Below are 17,862 nucleotides of genomic sequence, written 5' to 3'. Positions count from 1 at the left end.
AGTTTTGTAATAAAGAATAGAGTTGTGCTCTACTTATCCTCACATTTCTGCCTGGGGTACGCACCATGGGCGGTGCTGGCGTTGGCATGATGGCAGTGGGTGGGATGGCGTGAGGGAAAGGCGTGAAGGTGTGCTGGTGTGTGTGTTGGTGTGTGTGCTGGTGCTGGTGCTGGTGCTGGTGGAACTCGGTCCTCAGGTACGGCGGCGGGCCGAGGGAGGCCCCACGATCTGCACTCTGCGAGGCCAAAAATCGCGTGTTTAGTTCCTGACGGAGTAGATCTTGTTCTGAAATACAAACAGCAAAACAACCCCCTGTGAGCTCAGGGGCTTTTCCAGACCTCGTGCCACTTACATTTGGTGGTGGTAGCAACGCTGTATTTAAAACTTCCTGGTGGTAAATCACAACACTATACAGGGTAAGAAAGCTCCCTCAGATCTTCCCCAAAGGCCTCAGACACAGACAAAAGTCTCCCTTTCCCCTCTCTCACCAAGCCTGTCTTCACTACAGCATTCCTCTGAGCATTAACCTCAGGGTTCTCCCTGAATTTGTACGGACATGGACATAGTCCTAAATAGGTGAGGAGGTACAGGTAAGCTGGAGTGAGAGTAAACACCAAGTGGCTGCTGCTAACATGAGTACCCTGCTGCATGGACACAAAATGATGTTACTCAAATGCTGAAAATCCTTCATTTTCTTCCCCCAGTTCCCTCTCAGTGACCCAGGAAGAACAGACACTTCACAGCTCCCCACAGTCCAAGTCTAAAAGAGCACCATTCTCTCCACTGATAAAAATCTCTACATCTCCACCCTGTCCCCCCAAACCCTTGCACGTATACAAGCTCAGGACCGCTGTGTGCACAGCCACTGGAGACCTTCCCTCTAGCCAGGGAAGCAAGGCTGAGCACAGACCACAACTGCAGCAAAGACATTCGCTCTGGGGGGTCACATATTCTGTGTGGGCACATTACGAACTCTAGTGTGTTTTTACCATGGGGATCAAAAAATAGACATGGAAAAAGCAGGGCCTTCCAAAAATATTCGTTCCCAGGGCAGAAGAAATGTCATTGGGTATCTCTAGGTGTTTTTGGCTTTGATATCACTCCACATCGTTCAGCAATGAGTCCAGCCTCTACCCAACCAACAGCTCCCATCGAATGGACCAAAAGGAATTATTCTGACTAAAACTGGAGAATTGGCTTCCTACACTGCGCTAGACGTGCTCGGGTCATGATCCATCTGTCTCTTACCTGAGTAAGTACTACCAGCTGGGTGTCCTGGAACCTGCAGTGTCCCTGACGTCAATGGAGGTGGAGGAGGCAAAGCCGTAGGAGGGGCAAACATATTGGGGTGATGTGGGTGTGCGGGGGGCTGGAGGGTGGGCGTGAAGGTATGCAGCGGGCTGTGGCTGGGTAAAGAGAGGGGGAATGGTGAGGCTGAGGGGTGGTGAGATATGTGTGGAGGAGGGGCCTGAGTCTTGGCAGGAGTGCTGCTTCTGCTGCTGCTGTTAATGAAAAGAAAAGCAATTAAGTGTTGCATGGAAGAGAGAAAAGCTCCAAAAGTACACATACACAACCCCACCAAGCTATGTGTGGCCCACGCGAAACACATTACTAATGTAAGTCATACATTATAAATGCAAGTTACTATTCTAGTTTTCTAGCAATACCACGGTGATACGCCTTTCTCCAATCATCTGCTGTATCTTTGCTAGTATCTTTTACTTCCTCTGGTCTCTCCACACCAAAGCCCAAGACATATTCTCCCTTCCTCTAAGAGGCTGATACTCTGTCCTCCAACAACACAGGAATGACACACAAAGCAGTAATCAACCCTGTGCATTCGTGACTTAATTATCAGGTCCTTTCTACATGACTGCTTCTGACTTGTGTTTTCAGGCAAATGAAGCTCAAAATCAGAGATCACTGCATTAATAAAAGTTTAGGCTTTTTTTGCTATGACTTAGTAAGATGAAAGACTGCAGAAAATATGAAACGAAGTTGAGAAGGCAACAATGGATATATGCTCATTGTACAGTTAATGCCTCTCTCTACCCCCACAATATAGAGAAGACGAGTCAGCAAAATAAATATTTGTGATTACATTGGTTGCAATTTTTCAGGTTTCATTTCCTACTAATGAGTATTTAAAATATATTCATGTAATGCTTCATTCTACTTGTCGTCATTTCAAGTAATGACATGCTTCTATTGCAGTGATTTTTAAAGGCAAGCAATACCAACTTGGTTAAAAATAAATGAAGGTCTTAAACACCTCCCAGTCTTTAGTCAAACCCTGAAGCAACCATAATGATGGTTCACCAGGTCTTGAAGGACACCATCTGCCTCCTGGAAGCTCAGATTTGGTGAAGATGACCTAGTACTGACAGCATTAGCTTTGAGTAGGGGAAGCCTGAGGTCCCTGACTCACAGAGACGTCATGGGTTCCTGTGAACATGTTGTTTAATCTCTCTGTTCATCTTTGTTATCCCCCTACAAAAGGCAGAGTTTTATCTCACTGTGGCCAGGTGAAGAGAAAAACATTGAAGACTGCAAGGTGTCAGCAGTGCAGGAAAAAATTAAAGTCACTGGGGCAAGACTGTTTGTGCTAGGCTGTCAGCAGAGCCAACAGCAGCTCTATCATACTTCTTGCTCTAGGGCTTGTCAGCAGCTGGAGAAATCAGAAGATGTTTACAGGGATGGGAGGGTAAAAGAAGTTAGCCTTCAGAGAGCAGCCCAACCTGCAAGAATTGGGATTTTCTTCCCCTGGTGCATATTGCATAAAATCCCCTCCAAAACCCGAGTAAACAGTGACAGGCAGGAAAAGTAAAAGCAAATTAATGAAGTGCTTGAGAATACCTAGCATTTAGGGGAACACTAGATCAGAAATAAAGTGATCCTGGCTCATTTCAGGGAAGGAATTACGGCTAAATGCACAAAGTCCCCTTTACTCCCCAGTGATGGGACGGGATGTGCTGCCACTTCTCTCTTTTAGCTAATTCATCTCCACCTCCTCCAGGCACGGTAAAGCATCGCCACCGGGCAGCAAGTCTGCAGAGACACGGGGCTTCAGCGCGCACGCGTTTCTGTTCGCCTACCTTAAGCTGTTGAGGCTTAAACTGCTGCTGTTATAGGCAGAGAGTGGCTGCGAGAGGCTCTGAGAGGCCGGATGGGGCTGCACCGGAGGGAGGTTTGGATGGGCCGGCTGCACCGGCGACTGCGGCCGGGGCGGGTGCTGGACGGGCGGCTGCGGCGCAGGCGGGCGGGCGGCTTCTTCTGGGGCTGGTGGCAGCTGGGCGGCTGGCGGCGGGGGCGGCTGGGCAGGGGCCTCCGGCCGCGGGGCGAGCGCAGGGCTGGGGCAGGGTGCCTCAGGCTGCGGCTCCAACTGGGGCTGGGCCAAAGGCTGTGTCACCTGAGGACAAGGGTCTTTAGGCACCACAGGCTCAAGTATGGGGTCTTTACTGCTGTCCTGGCTCTTCTCTTGACTCCTTTCTAATCCTGATATTTTCGGGACAGCTGGGCCCCTAGCACCAGGGTCGTCATTTTCAGCTAGCGTACTGACTCCTAACTCTTTATCTGCAACAACAAAAGAAAGAGATAGAACAATTAAGTGCGTGACGAAATGGGCAAAACCAAACTAACTGCTGTGCCAGAGTCGCGCTCCGGGCAGTTACGTTTTGTTCTCATCACGGACTGTGCCAATGTGAAACCAAATCAAATCCAAAGTCATTTCCAGCAGCATCCCTAACCCTCAAGTCCTTCTCCTAATACTTCTTCTCCTATTTTTTATCGTAAGGAGAGAGTTTCTGGTTGTCTTCATTAATGTATAAAAAAGCAAGCACACAAAAGTTGAACTGAGTGCCGTGGTTCAAGTGCTCTAAGAATCCTGAGTCGGACCTCCCCAAAAATCCCCACCGCTGCCTTAGGGAAAATATCACAAGGGGTTGTGCTTTGCTTTGGTCTGTCTCTGTCACACAATATACACTGGGTCCTCCATACTTGCCCTCTGGGTCTTGTCTCCTAGGGATTCATTTCCCAACTTTCCCATGCAACCGTGCTAGCGTTTCATCAGATTGTAAGAAAAATTAGATTTGCACAATAATCGCGTGAGTCTGAGATTTGGGGCCATAAAACAGTGCTGATAAATTTGTGAGTGTAGGCAACATAATCTGTATGCATATTTGGCAAAATCAGTCACTAAATGATCACATAAAAACCACTTAAATTATCTACTGAATCACATAAGCACAAATTGCTGCAGTGCGAGGAGGAGAGCTCTGCAGGAAGCCAGGCTCCACTGCGTTCTCTGCTTGGAGAACTGGTTGTTTTCTAGGCACGTCCCTTTATCCCTAATTACTATTATATGTTTAGTATAACAACTCTATTATCTGGGCTGCCAGATGAACAGAAAAAAATGGTTAAGGGAAATAACATATTTTTGCCTCCATTTTTCTTTCAGTGACATTCATTTTTGACATTACTTTTCAGAAGAATGGCCCAAGAAGTTGAGAAGGCAACGTGATTAGTCCTGAATATGTTTTCTTTAAAGACACGAGAGTTGGACAACACACTCTGCATGTGAGTGTGTGCATCTGCCTCTCATCTTCTTTCTCTGATAACTCTCCTCAAAATAAACCACCTGGTAGAGAGACCCTGTTTAGTGCTACTATTTTCTATTATTATAACTCGATCATGACTCCCTTACTGACCCACTGAGGGAACAAATGCAATGTGAGCTCTGTGCCTCATTACATGAGATTTAAACCTTAAAACCCATATTAGTAGGAACCCAAGGATTTTTGGTTTGGCTGGTCATGGAATGACTTGGTTTTGTTTTCCAACTCTTTGATAACAATGGATATTATTATAATTTTAACATTTGCTACAGTGGAGTTCTGCTCACTGGGGCTCTACAGTGATTTCCCAGTTGAACCACTCCCCCCCTACACCTTCTGCCAATGAGTATTTGATGCATGGCACTCCTTTGAACAAATCTGGGGGAAGACTGGAAAATGCAATGCCTGCAGGCAGCCAGGCAGGGGGAATTAGGAGTACCATTTAGGGCAGTATCGCACAGCAACTCTGAACAGTTGGACTTTGCATAAGAAAATAATATACGTTCAGAGAAAATTGTTGACAGCTACATTGTTCAAACCCTGAAGTAAAGGAGTGCAACTAAAGATGATGGGGAGTGTACTCTGCCAGTCCATAGCCCGGGCACATGCGTGTTTGCCGGCCTTCGCATCACTACAGCTGCCAGAGACAGCCTGGCAGAAATGTGTCAAAAAGATAGCATAATTTGGGTTTAATTTCATGCAGAGTTAAAAAACCCCATGTCAGGCCCCCTATTACTAAGTGTTTTACAGGCCCTGCGCAATGGTGAGCAGCCTGGTAAAGCGGAGTTCAGACTGTTTTAATAGTTTGTGGACAGGAGATGGGGAAAAAACCTTTTTGGGGCAAAAGGGAGGTAGAGAGGAGAAGAAAGGGGGGGGGGGGGAAGTAAACAGACTTATCTGATGAGGATGTACTTTAATCACTTCTGTAGTATGCAATCTGTAACAGGCACAGAGGCTCCTCTACGAATTTGGATCAGAACACTGGGGGCAATAGTGGGACTCCAGAGGAATAAAAATAATTACTCTGCTGTATGCCCAAAGTCTATCTCATTACAATTAAATGTGAGGTTCTAAATAAAGGAAACTCTGTTTGCATTAATTCTTTGGATCAATCCTGTTTGATCAAACATTGTAAGTTAGACAGAGTGCGATCGCCACATGTGTTAAGGCAGGTCTCCAGGGAGGAAAGAAATGAGCAACAGTTTGTTCAGGAATAGGTGGATCTATGTTCCTAGTCCTTACAGGTGTAAGAGTTACGAGATTTATCTTTTTTTTTTTTGACAGAAAGGCTTAATAATTAGGGCTTTGAGGGCTTAGCCTTGTCATTAGCAATTCCCTACAAAATGAATACAGTAGGTGGTCTGAAAATCCTGCAGAGGTGATACTTCCAAATCTATGGGGAACACCTTGCACTCAGTGCATTCATTACATCTTTTCATTTGATATTTTTAGAGTCTCTCGTGTGTGTAACATTTATTCAGCACAGCTCTCTGCTGGGGAGTTTGTTCCTCACGCTGTTGCTCCTCCGCCCCTGGAGAAAAGGGCTATGAATCCTAGTGTCTCCCGGGTATTTTTTGCTGCTGCTTACATCTTCATTACACAGCCCCTTCAGTACCATTCCTGTTAGTTCACAGCTCAGAAGATGCTGTATTTAGTAAGATAATGTTATTCCAAATGTCAAACACTGAACGTGCGCACAGTTTCTCCCTCCCTTCGTCTTGCACCATTGCACCTACGCTATACCCCAAAACGCTATCAGATGTCCAGGAGTCTCTCTAACCCCAGTATGCCTGGTACATGCATCCCTGCATGACTGATAATTATCGTACATAAACCAGAAAGAATTCTTCATCCCACAGTATCTATTTAGGGAGTTGAAATCCCACATCAGTGATGAATGCTACCAATTTTATGTTTCATAAGGAGGGCTCAAGTCTTCATCAACAGTACTTCAAGGTCATACGTACAATATTACTCTCTTTCTACCAGCACGTCTTTGCACATCACATTATTTCTGGATGTTGACTGACTAGCTCAGTGTAAAAACTAAGGGGAAAAAAATCCTTCATGTCACTATGACACAGACAAGCCAACTACACAACTTTCTGAGTTTGTTTATACATCATAGGAATTCATCTCCATCCAATAGCTAAAGAAGCAAGCAAGCTAACTTTATTTGATGGCAGTGTCCATACTCTATTTTGGATAAAGTGAAATTAACTGCATCGGTATTCAGAAGAGCAGTAACTGTGATGTAACTTCTGTGCTGACACAGGCTTCCCTTTTTCCACTGGGTTGATATTGCATCCAGCAGCAGTCAGTCTTTTTACTGAAAAAGGAATAAAGCCATAATTCGATGCTCTCTGAGGACTGAGGAGAAATATTGGCTAAGCTTGTCCCACACAGACAGGACATGCAATTTCCATTATCTTCCTTTCCTGTCTTTGCCCTTTGATGTGTCTTAAATCTCAAATTCCTCTATTTTTCACTTAACATACACAATCTGGGGATCTCTCAAGATGCAGGACTCTCAGTCCCCTCCAAGTAACACAAGTGCTGTTAGCAGTTTGCTGTGTCTACGTGATTATTACTTGGTTGGCTCAATAACACCAGAGGAGCAGACAAGGCCACACTGGGAAGACCTGAAAGTAAACCAAATGACTGCATGTGAACTAGAGAGACTCTGCAGCTGTGAGTTTACATTATATTTTATACACATTCTATGAACATACACATATACACATGCACTCCCATGTGTCTGTATACATGTATGTTACGTGTAATACATATGCATTTATATTTATACCCATATCTGTTATATGTATACACATTGTTAACAGAGAAATACACAGTGCATGCAAACACTTCCATTAAAAGACATGGATTTTTATAATGAACACAGGTTATATGCAGCGTTCTGCTGAAATGCCGTTGCCTCTCTTCCTAATGTGCAAACCAGTAAAATTTGACCTAAACTCTCTGTTCTGGCTCCTTTGTACCATTTGGGTGATCCAAAAGAGCTAGAGGATGGCCAGAGATGGCCAGTTGAGAACATCACAGCCACAAGACGAAGCCCAACTGTTCTTCTGCTGACAAAACGGCCCTGTTGAAATTCGCCAAATTTGAAATTCCCAGAGATTCACCAATAATGAACGCTCTAATTTTGCCTGGTCAAGTGTTGTTTGCAGATAGGTTCACCGTGTTTGGTTGCACCAAAGACCACAGAGGATGCTAAGTGCCAGCACAGGGCATTTCATCACGAGAACTGGGGCACTACCAACCTGGCCAGGTCCCGAGTGGCAGCCAAGGACATATGAACTGGGCAGCTCTGACCTGACCTGATGGTACTTGGGGAATGAAATCTCCTTAGACAACGTCCTGCATGATGCTGTCAACTTACAGTGGCCAAACCTGTTTTCTAAAGACAAAATCATCCAACTTTTCCATGTCCAGGTCTGGAACAACTCAGTTTCATTCAGAAATCAGACTGTATCATATCCTGTCACTCCTCCTTCTGTCCACATTAGGATTCAGCCTCTCTGCGTCTGGCCTGCGAGTATTCAGGCGTCTTATGAGAGCAATTCAGAATCAACACTGAATTTTCCATTCTCTTGGATTAATCTCAATGTCCTTATTGCACAAGTAGGAAAATTATAGGAGTTTTCAGTGTTTTGCAGCATTATCTTTGGGATTGAGCATTCAGCCTACCAAGGAAATATTTTATAGCATTGTTTAACTTAAAAATAGCATTCATTTTCTTTTACTACTTCGATAAGTTAAACTCTTCTCTTGACAATATTACCTCTGCCTAACTAAAATTTTCTGCCAACTTTTTAATGCAAGATAAAAAATTAGATTTTTCAAAAAATATAAAAACTATTTTCTTCAGTTTTAACATGGATAAGTGGGCAGTTGGTGCAAACTGTCACAACCAATACAAACCGTCAGAACTTCTCTGAAGTCAACGGAATGCAGAAAACGTATACGCTGCTGACCACCGGCCCTCGGAGGTATACTTCAAAAAGCATTTTACAAGGCTTGAAATAATTAATCAGATTTAAGACCTGATTGTACATTTCATATTGATTAGACATTGGTCAATGAAACATTTGGATAAATAAAGGCAGATGACAGAAACTATTACTGCAAAGGATGGAGGAGGTTGTTGAGTACACCAGCCAACATGTATCATAAAGGCCCCAGAGCAATTCATCTGTTGTACTGGATACACGTAATTTGCTAAAAACAATTTTTCATTTTTAGCACACAGTCATCTTTCATCCTAATTTCCAAGGACACTAACAAAGTATTTGATTATGCAAATTAAAAACATGCGTTCAAAAGCATGGTTACTAGCAGCTCTGTCATCTGCTGATACCAATTATTCCACAGTAAGCAGGTATTTAGTACAACTGAATAGCAAGACTTGTGACACACTTTGTACTTAATTATAAAACAGAGAAGAAAATCATTCAGGACAAAAGATTTTGCTACCTCCTGTTAAAAATGTTTATCTTCTGCGTTGAAATGGATTTAATTGTCAACAATAAAGCTGCAGATCAATGAAAAGAAGCACTTAGTGGAATTGCACAAGATGTTGACAATTCTTCAGTCATTGAGCTGCTTCTGGCCTTGATTTGAGAATGCAGAGTCCTCCAATATTTCACATGAAACAATTTATTTCATCCAGCTGTTAAACAGAACATACGCCATAAATGTAACTCCTATATCCTGTACACCGTGAGTATAATATTGAAAGCACTTGATGTTTGATTTTTTTTTTTTTAAAGTACCTCTTTACTTAGTAAAAAGGAATGGGATATAGCTTTCTAGAGGAAAGTGAAATACAGAACATCCAAACACCGCTCTCTCTCAGAAATCATCGCATTTTACTTAATAGGAAATAGATGCATGCAATTGTAACATCCTAACAGACCGTAGGAGAAAGCAACACCATGATAGCTCAATCCTGCTTCAACGCGCACACATACACACACACGCACAGCCAAAGGTTTATTTCCAATAGGGAAAATCTCTTGGCTTCGTAACCTTTCCAGTTTGGAAGCAATAAATTACATCATTAACTATGCAACTCTGAAGTGTTCAATAGCCAGCTACCAGCACCAGAGTGCTTATTGAAGTGGTCTTTTCTCAAACGGGCTGGCAAACTTCCCACGGGGGAAGTAACGCTGACAAAGTCATTGGGGGATATTCTTGAATAATAACAGGTTTGAGCACAAAGAGCTGTAGCTTCCTGTTTCAATTTTGCATTTTAATTAAAGAAATCCAGGTCTTGTAGTCACCGTATTTGTAAAGCACACCTAGTTTCAAAGAAACATAGACAACGCCTTATTAAACCAGGCTGGAGGTCCATGCTTCCGAACACTGACTGCAGCCAGCACAAGATTTTTCCAAAACAACTATAAAAACTTTGCAGCCAGCGTACATAAAACAACCTGTCCAAGCCATGAGACCTCATGCTGATCTCTGGTCAATGATTGGCTTATGCCCAAAAGCCTGAGATTTTCTTCCAAGGTTTTCTAGAACTGTGATAACAACCATGGGCTTGTTATGTACATAAATCTCAAGTCCTTTCTGAGCATTTACAAGTTCTTGCCCACAGCAGTAAATTTCTTAGCATGTCATATGAAAATGTTCCTTCCACAAGGTTTTCATTTCTCACCTTTTAATTCCACTTGGTTCTTGTGAGTCTGTGAGAAAAAGACTTTACAAACCATCAATATCACCAATTCCTTTACAAAATTAGGTTTCTTCCCTTTCTACCTCCTTTATAAGATGTTCAACTCCTATCTTCCCAGTCTTTCTTCCTATGAGACTTTTTCCACATGCCTGATCACTCCTTGTTATTTTTTCTGCTACCCGGTTGCACCTCTTATGCTTCTGCAACACCTTCTTTAGGAAGCAGCTGACCCACACTGCAGAGCCCTCAGCAGCCGGACCACTCATTTATACAAAAGCATTTTCATCCTTACCATATTATTCACTACCCGATTCCTCACTCACATTGTGGGTAGCTGTTCCTAGCCTGCAGCTGCAGACGTGAGTGAAGGTCTGCATTAAACCATCGCTAGTAACAGCCACCTTCTTGCCTTGACTTGCCCCAGCTACTTCAGAGCCCTGTGAGGTCTATAGGCACCTGCATGTTTTGTTTTCTGCTCTGAGTTTGTCTAAACTGACTCTCAGTCCTTCTTCTCTCAGCCTGATGACGTTTCTCTATGGTTTCTAACATCTCTCTCCAGCTTCAGCTAGCGCAGTTACCCTTCGATCATGTGTAACTGCTGCTCTTTGCTCTCCTGTCTTTCACATTGACCAACTCAGGGCAGAGGACTCAGACTTCAGCTGCCCTTAATCTAATGCCATGTTGCAAACAGATCATGATGAAAATAACCCAACTCTCTGCTTTCCTTTCCTCAGCTACATTTTGCTGGTAACAGTCCTTTGCTTCTTGGTTTGTAACAACTGAGCTTCCACAGTAGCCTTTTCTTCAGGATCTTCTCAAAGGCCTTTTGCAAGCCTGGATAAATTATCGTAATTTGAATGTTTGCTACTTTGACACCTAAAAGGCATTAAACCAGCTCAGTGAGACAACATTCCTCTCTCAAAATCTTCCTTGACTGAATTTCCTACCGCAACCTTCCAAGCGCTCTTCAAGCACATGTTTAGTCACTCTGTTTATAAAAGGCAAGCTGGTGGTGTGTGTGTCTGCTTTGCTTGTGCTGGGAAAACAGGATGGGCTGCTGGTCCTTATCCCCAAACATGTTCCCAGGCCACACAACCCAACAAGCTCAGCTCCAGCATACATGCAAAGGGAGTGAGTGGAGCGAAAACTGCTGTGAGCAGAGACGAAACACCTAGAGACTTAGGCCAAGATGCAACACCGAAGCCCTCCACCTCTGAGAGAGGAGTCGGCGCTTGCAAAGGTCTGTCCAGTCCAACGTCACTGGTTTGGCTTCAGAAAAGAGCCTTCCCCTTTACCCTTTTGGCTATTACACAAATACCCTGTGACCCACCCAGTGGGCAGAACAGAAGCATGGTGAGAGCGTTTCAAACCTGCCAAGAGTAAAGGAGGTGGCAGTACAAGATACTAATCAATTAAAGAAAGAAAACACAGCAAGGCTTGATAATTTTTTCCAATTATCAATAGGGACTGGACAACCTCAGCACAAGGTTAACCCCATCACAGGGTGAGGGAAGAAAAATATACTGGGTTTATCCATCACCCCCCCTTCCTTACTATTGATTTGCCTTGGCCAGGTAGCTGCAATATGCCCTCTAATGCTCATGACATCTGCTCATCCCGCTCGTATGTGACAGGATTACTTGAATGAGCTTGAACAAAACCGGCTTTCAAAAGCAGCTTGAAAAGTATCACCTTATGAGCACTGATCGAATTTAGCATGACAACTCAGTTTAATATATGAAGGACAAAAAAGATCTGTGTGATATGTTTATACAGAAAAAGAACACATTTATTCCCACTGAGAGGTGTCATACCCATAACTCACCAGACACATACCACTGGTTCCTTTGTGAATTTGTTCTTTAGAGCCAACAATTTTCTATTCTGTTTTTAAAGGCATGATGTCCATATAAGCAGAGAGCTTAAGAACTCCCGTGCCTCTCTTGCTAACACTAAGATGAAACTCAGCATGACCATGACGATACGCACTTTTAATTACAACTATTTTAGCTCATTAGTGTCTACAGCAAAACTTTTCTGAGCTTACACATCACTACTCCTGATCAGTGTTGCTTTACAGTATTCTCACACATGGCACTATTTTGCTCGTGTTTCCAATGCTGCAGAGAAAAAGATGGACATTATCCAACTGTCTGCTCTAACATAGTATTGTTTAGGAAGAATTCTTCTGGTCTGGGTCATATTGATAAATGTAGAAACAAGATTTCAATGTTGCTGGTCAACAAAGGGTCTCATTAAATGTGTCAATTATATATGTCTAGTAATGCCCACCTCTTTTTAAATTGTCTGTGTTTCTTTTATTGGGCTAAAACAGATCCCATGAATTTGTTTAATTTTTAAAGGGGGAAAAATAGGGGCAAAATTACTGAATAGGTTTAAATATACAGCTGTACCATAACTGAAGATCTACCACTCCGTTTTTGTTTCATTGCTTTGACACCATAGTTACTAAAAGCTTTTCTTTGTATGTAAACATGACTCTGGATACCAAATTCCTCCTGTGTGGGACAGTGGTAGAGGACTTAAAAGACTTTCTAGAAATTAAAATAGAAAAGAATATGATATTGAGAAAAAGGCACGATCATGTCAATGACTCTTCAGCATGTACCAGTCTTGTTCTTACATCATTCTGTAGCATTTTATAAACAGGAGTGTCATATTCTATTAAAGCCTGTATGATAATTCAAAAATTGAAAAGTCTCTAGCTTCTTATTACAGCCATTCATAAGGGAACATCACTATCTCCTGTAGAATTCAATGAAGGTAATGTGGGCCTTTTCTGGTCCAAAGATCTCCTGATGCCTTCTCTACCTCAGTAAGAGGCCCTACATAATTACTCTGAAACGTTTGCTTTGCCATCTTGTTTTTGTGACCATGGCTCTCCCAGCCTGCTCTTTACATCTATTCAACATTGACTAGTTTGTTCCAATTACTTGAACTAAACGGACACCAGTCAGACTGCAGCCCTCCCTAGTCACCAAACCTACAAAAAAAAATGAAATGAAATCTGACTATTTGCCTAAGTCAAATTAATTTCCAGACACGGAGATGGGGAGATGATGGGAGCCTGGCAGGTCTCAGAGAGATGCTGATTTGTGCCTGTCAATCTGTATCAATGTTAATCGCAGTCAGAAAGGCTGTGCTGCCGACCAGCTCTGGTTTCACAGACGTCAGGACAGTTGGTGGTTCCTGGTAGAGTAAATTTTGGTACAGCAAAGGGTGAGTTATATCCTAATTGCTTCATACAATGTCGCATGTTTTACTCAAAGGAGCTGAACTACTCTCAACACATTTACCTATGACATGAGGGGTTTTCTTCCTTATAAATACATACAGAAAGACTCTGTGAAACAGGATTTTTGATAGGATTACTGACTTATCGAGCATGGTGCCTGCCCTCCAACAGACCTGGAGCAATAACATGTTGCAACATGTCAAGCCAGTTGGGCATCTCTGTGATCAGGAAAGTCTTTTCCTTAACCCCTGTGGATGACCAGCTTACAACATGGAACAAAGGTCTTGCAGTGCTCGTCATCGCAGGGATATCACTTGTACCGCTGTATCTTTTTGCTAGAAGATTAACTAAAATTTCGGAGAACACTAGCCATGGTAGTTTGTAGAAAATGAAATTTGGGATGCTACCTTTTTTTACTACCAACTTGAAAGCAAAATCCAAGCTAAGGTACAAAGTCAGAGTGAAGCACTTGTGAACTACCTGTTCACTACTGAGGTACATGTTGTCTTCAAGGAAGCTCTAACTGAAGTGTTTCTTCCCAGAGATTTAGATTATCTCTGCACTGTCCATACAGATCACTAAAAAGACACTGAATTGGTGTGAAAGGGCCTTCGCACATCAGAAGCAGCAGTGCTCACCTTTACTGTATGCTCACTGATGGACCTGTCCTTAATGAAAACAGCAGAACAGCACATCAATGGTGTTTGCTTTATGATAGAGAACCTGTTTGAGAAGCAGCCACACACGAACACATCCTAAAACACACCAGCATGAACACTGGCTTTTAGCAGACATAAGCACCCTCAGCTTAACGTCAGCTCAGCACCTCACTCAAAAATCTAAATAAATACCCTCAGTCCCACAATAAATGGTGCGCAATGAAGACCAGATTAAAGCCAAATCTGCCACACACATAATTCCACTGGAACTATGATATGGTTAATTAGCTGGTAGAATACAAGACTGACACAATAGTGTCCTACATGCAGAAAAGACACCAACATCGGGGTACAAAGTCTGAAGCTGAAGACAACTCTGACTGCTGCAGGGTACTTTTGCAGTCCAAAACGCAGGGATTTTCTATACAAACCGAAATCGTTAGCCTATGCATGCTTCAAAATACCATTTGAAAAATGTCCTGTGCTCCTCACTTTTATTTTGATTCATGCTGTGCCTTGCTGAGGCTAATTATTATCCAGCAACTGGTGCATTCAAAGACTCGAGCCTTACACACAGGACTTTGTGGTGTTGCCTCCATGTTGCAAGGAACTGTAATTCTAAAAGGATTAAAAGTTTACCAGCACAGCCATGTAAAGTAGAAAATGAATTGTTCACTCTTCTCATCTCTGTTTGAAAATTAGATTACAGGCTCCAAGTGAGCTGAAATACAGAATGAGGCAAATCCATGTGATTAGCTCACAGGTGGCCAGTGAGCCTTTTCTATGCTTCAAAGTCTGGCAGATTCCTATTAGCTGCAATAATAGAAAGAATGTGTACTTATCCTTTGGCCCAAACCCTGCCCTGTGCCAACACGGCTACCTGCTGTGCTAATCCTCAGAACCAATATAATCATCCTCAATTGTTATTTCATAAGTTTGCTCAGCTGTCATTTGGGATATACAGTATGTGTGGCACAGAGCCGTGCTGCTGACTGCACGGCGAGCCGATTTCTACACGGGTTCCAGTTCTCCACGACACTATAAATAGAGGGAAGGAATCACGGTGCTTAGCCAGGACAGCCCCACATTGTCAGCAGCTGGTTTCCCAGGCGTAAGAGCAAGGACTCTTTATACGTATAAACAGTTTGTACCATTAATCATGAGTGTTTCCTCCAAATAAACAAACACAGTTTCCCATTTATCTTCTCTCTCCAGGAGGCACCCGTGTGAGTGTCAATTCAGCAAAATACATCACACATTAGATCAGAAAACAGAAGAGACAGCTATTCCAGGGATGGGTATAGAGGTCACATGTGATGCATAACATCAATGGTCCATTTAATACAATATTTGCTTTCTGACTCACACCAGTTGCAGATGCAGCGGGATGATGTGAATGCAACACAGTCATAACCTGCGCACAAGGAAAGCTCTTCCAAGCCCTCGCAGCCAGAGGCCGGTTAATATAATGAACCTTGAGGGTCGCTCCCTCTGGCAAACCGATATCCCACCTGGTAGAATTGTGATAATATTTTTATTATTTCTATAAACATCTAATAATCCTCTGAATCCTCCTAAGCTCTTCACCTTAACATTATCTTGTGTCAGGCAGGTCTACAACTCAACTTACAATCTCCTTTTGTTATTTTTTAAATGCGTTTGGCAGGGAAATGAGAAGCCATCTCCCTATTTCCACATTACAGGTTCACCAGAATATTTCAAATTAACTTTATCAAACCTTTTTGAGACCAAAATTTAAAACAAATGTTGAACAAGTAGGGCTCTGGATAGGGACAAGGGGAAACAAGTGCTCGAGGCACCTGTCGGAACAGAGGCCATGCTTTGCTTTGCTCCCATACGAGTCCTTCCACCTCTGCTGCTCACCGCAAAGCAAACTCAAGATCCTGCAAGCACAGAGCATGTCACACTTGCACTCCTGGCAGATCAAGAGGAGGATCCAGTCTCACCGCACTGTCTCCAGTGGGCACACAGGTCCATGCATCCACCCCTGGCTATGCCTTCCCACCCTGTGCTACCCCCCTGCCCCCGCCAGCCATTTTATAAGCTGGTCTGGAAAAGTAATCTGAATTAAAAGTAACTTCTTCTCTCTTCATTTCTTTTCTTTTTAAAACCACCACAAGCCTGAACCAGCAAAGCTTGCTTTAAATGACATTGCTGCTGAAAGAAACGCTTTCAAAACTCCCCCATCCTTCAGTCCTGTGCAGCAGCACCTGCTGCGCTTCCCTAAACTAGCAACAGCCTCAGTATTAAGGCTCTTGGCCTCCCTCAAGTTACGCACATATTTAACTGGATGTGAAGAGAGTCAATTCTTGATTAACCAGCAGCTGATTATTTGATTTCTGGAGGAACACAACAGAGACACCTGGGCTCCGGTGCACCAGCTGGCACAGCAGCGGCGGTGTGCCCAGGTACTGGTGTGCTCAGGGCGTACCTGCTCAGGGATCTTTATGTCATCTCATCAAAGGTGTCATCGACTTCCCTGCTTGCTGGTGCTACAGCCAGGCTTTCCTGGGTCTGGGTCATCCCCGGTGTCCTACAACTGGGGGTGGTGGTAGCAGCCCTCCCCCAAGTCAGGACTGCACACTGCGCCTGTTACTTCAACAGCTCTGCCAAGTGCCAGCAACAGCCCGTGCTCCAAACCTTTCCGGCAAGGAATCAGCAACTTGCCTTCAGACAGCTGGCAGCCTGAACCCTGCAAAACTGCAAGCTAGGAATTTCCACACTATCTGAGGAACTGGCTTGGAGGTACAAGGCAGAAAAATCCCGTTCACCTAAGCCTCCCTTGGCTTGGTGCGCTGCAGAGCTGGCCTGGGATGCAGTATCTGAACATCTTCCATTAGCACAGGTGAACCCTTGAGAAAGGAGTTCTTCTTGCTCAACTTCTGTTTTTATCTCAACAGCTGAATAACTCACATGTTATCTTCCCCTCTCTGTTCCTCCTCTCAAAGGCCGTTCATCAAGGAAAACACCCTTCTTAGGGCAGCGTTACAGCATGCGCTTAACTTCCAGCACATGCTAAAGCTCACTTAACCATGGATCAGGGTCAGATGTGCTCGGGAGTTTTGCAGAGTTGGGGGCGAAGGGGTTTGGCTCCTGTTCTCCCACTGTTCCCGCTGGCAGCCTGACTCCTCTTGCAGGGCTCAGCTGAGGGCTGTGGCCGTTTGGGTCCCATCGCTTCACACCACCATGCGCCGGTGGGACCATGCCAACCCCCCGACTTCTGCTCACGGTGCAGCGTGCCTATTTTCCTAACACTGCATTAGCAAACTAGCATGTGTATGTTTCCGTCCAAATTCTAGTAATTTAAAGCAAAATGTTTGAATCTTGGAAATTAACCAAACACTGAATAGTCTTTTACCAGAAGGAGCTGGTTTAGGTAATTAATGCTAACTAAACAAATAGACATTCTGGACAGATTTTTAACCAACTGGGATGTAAATATTTTTACTCTTGTGGATAATCTCACAGTCAAATCAGTTCTACAAATAGCCACGATAATCCCTTTTCTTTTTTTCTCTCTTTTGCTATCTGTCTCAGGTAGAACAGTGTAAATGCTTAGCAGTACAAAGTGAAGGCAGCTTCACACTTGCAATTTGGGTAACAAGGTGCTCA

General features: G+C 43.6%; 1 protein-coding gene across 6 annotated transcripts in view; it reads right to left on the bottom strand.

Moving 5' to 3' along the window:
• AUTS2 (activator of transcription and developmental regulator AUTS2) overlaps positions 1 to 17,862 on the bottom strand; it is an 800,149-nt gene that overhangs the window by 24,776 nt on the left and 757,511 nt on the right. For 3 of the 6 annotated variants that reach the window (XM_049803780.1, XM_049803784.1, XM_049803786.1), the window contains 3 exons: positions 3,096 to 3,573; positions 1,249 to 1,502; positions 44 to 285 (listed from right to left, as the gene is read on the bottom strand). In XM_049803780.1, coding sequence (XP_049659737.1) covers positions 44 to 285; positions 1,249 to 1,502; positions 3,096 to 3,573 — 974 coding nt within the window. The remainder of the gene's footprint in view (positions 1 to 43; positions 286 to 1,248; positions 1,503 to 3,095; positions 3,574 to 17,862) is intronic. The other 3 variants (XM_049803783.1, XM_049803785.1, XM_049803781.1) reach the window with 2 other exon arrangements.

This window comes from Accipiter gentilis, chromosome 6, assembly GCF_929443795.1.
Source record: "Accipiter gentilis chromosome 6, bAccGen1.1, whole genome shotgun sequence".
Lineage (NCBI taxonomy): Eukaryota > Metazoa > Chordata > Aves > Accipitriformes > Accipitridae > Astur > Astur gentilis.
Note: the sequence above shows the minus strand (reverse complement) of the source record. Positions and strands in the feature narration are given on the sequence as shown.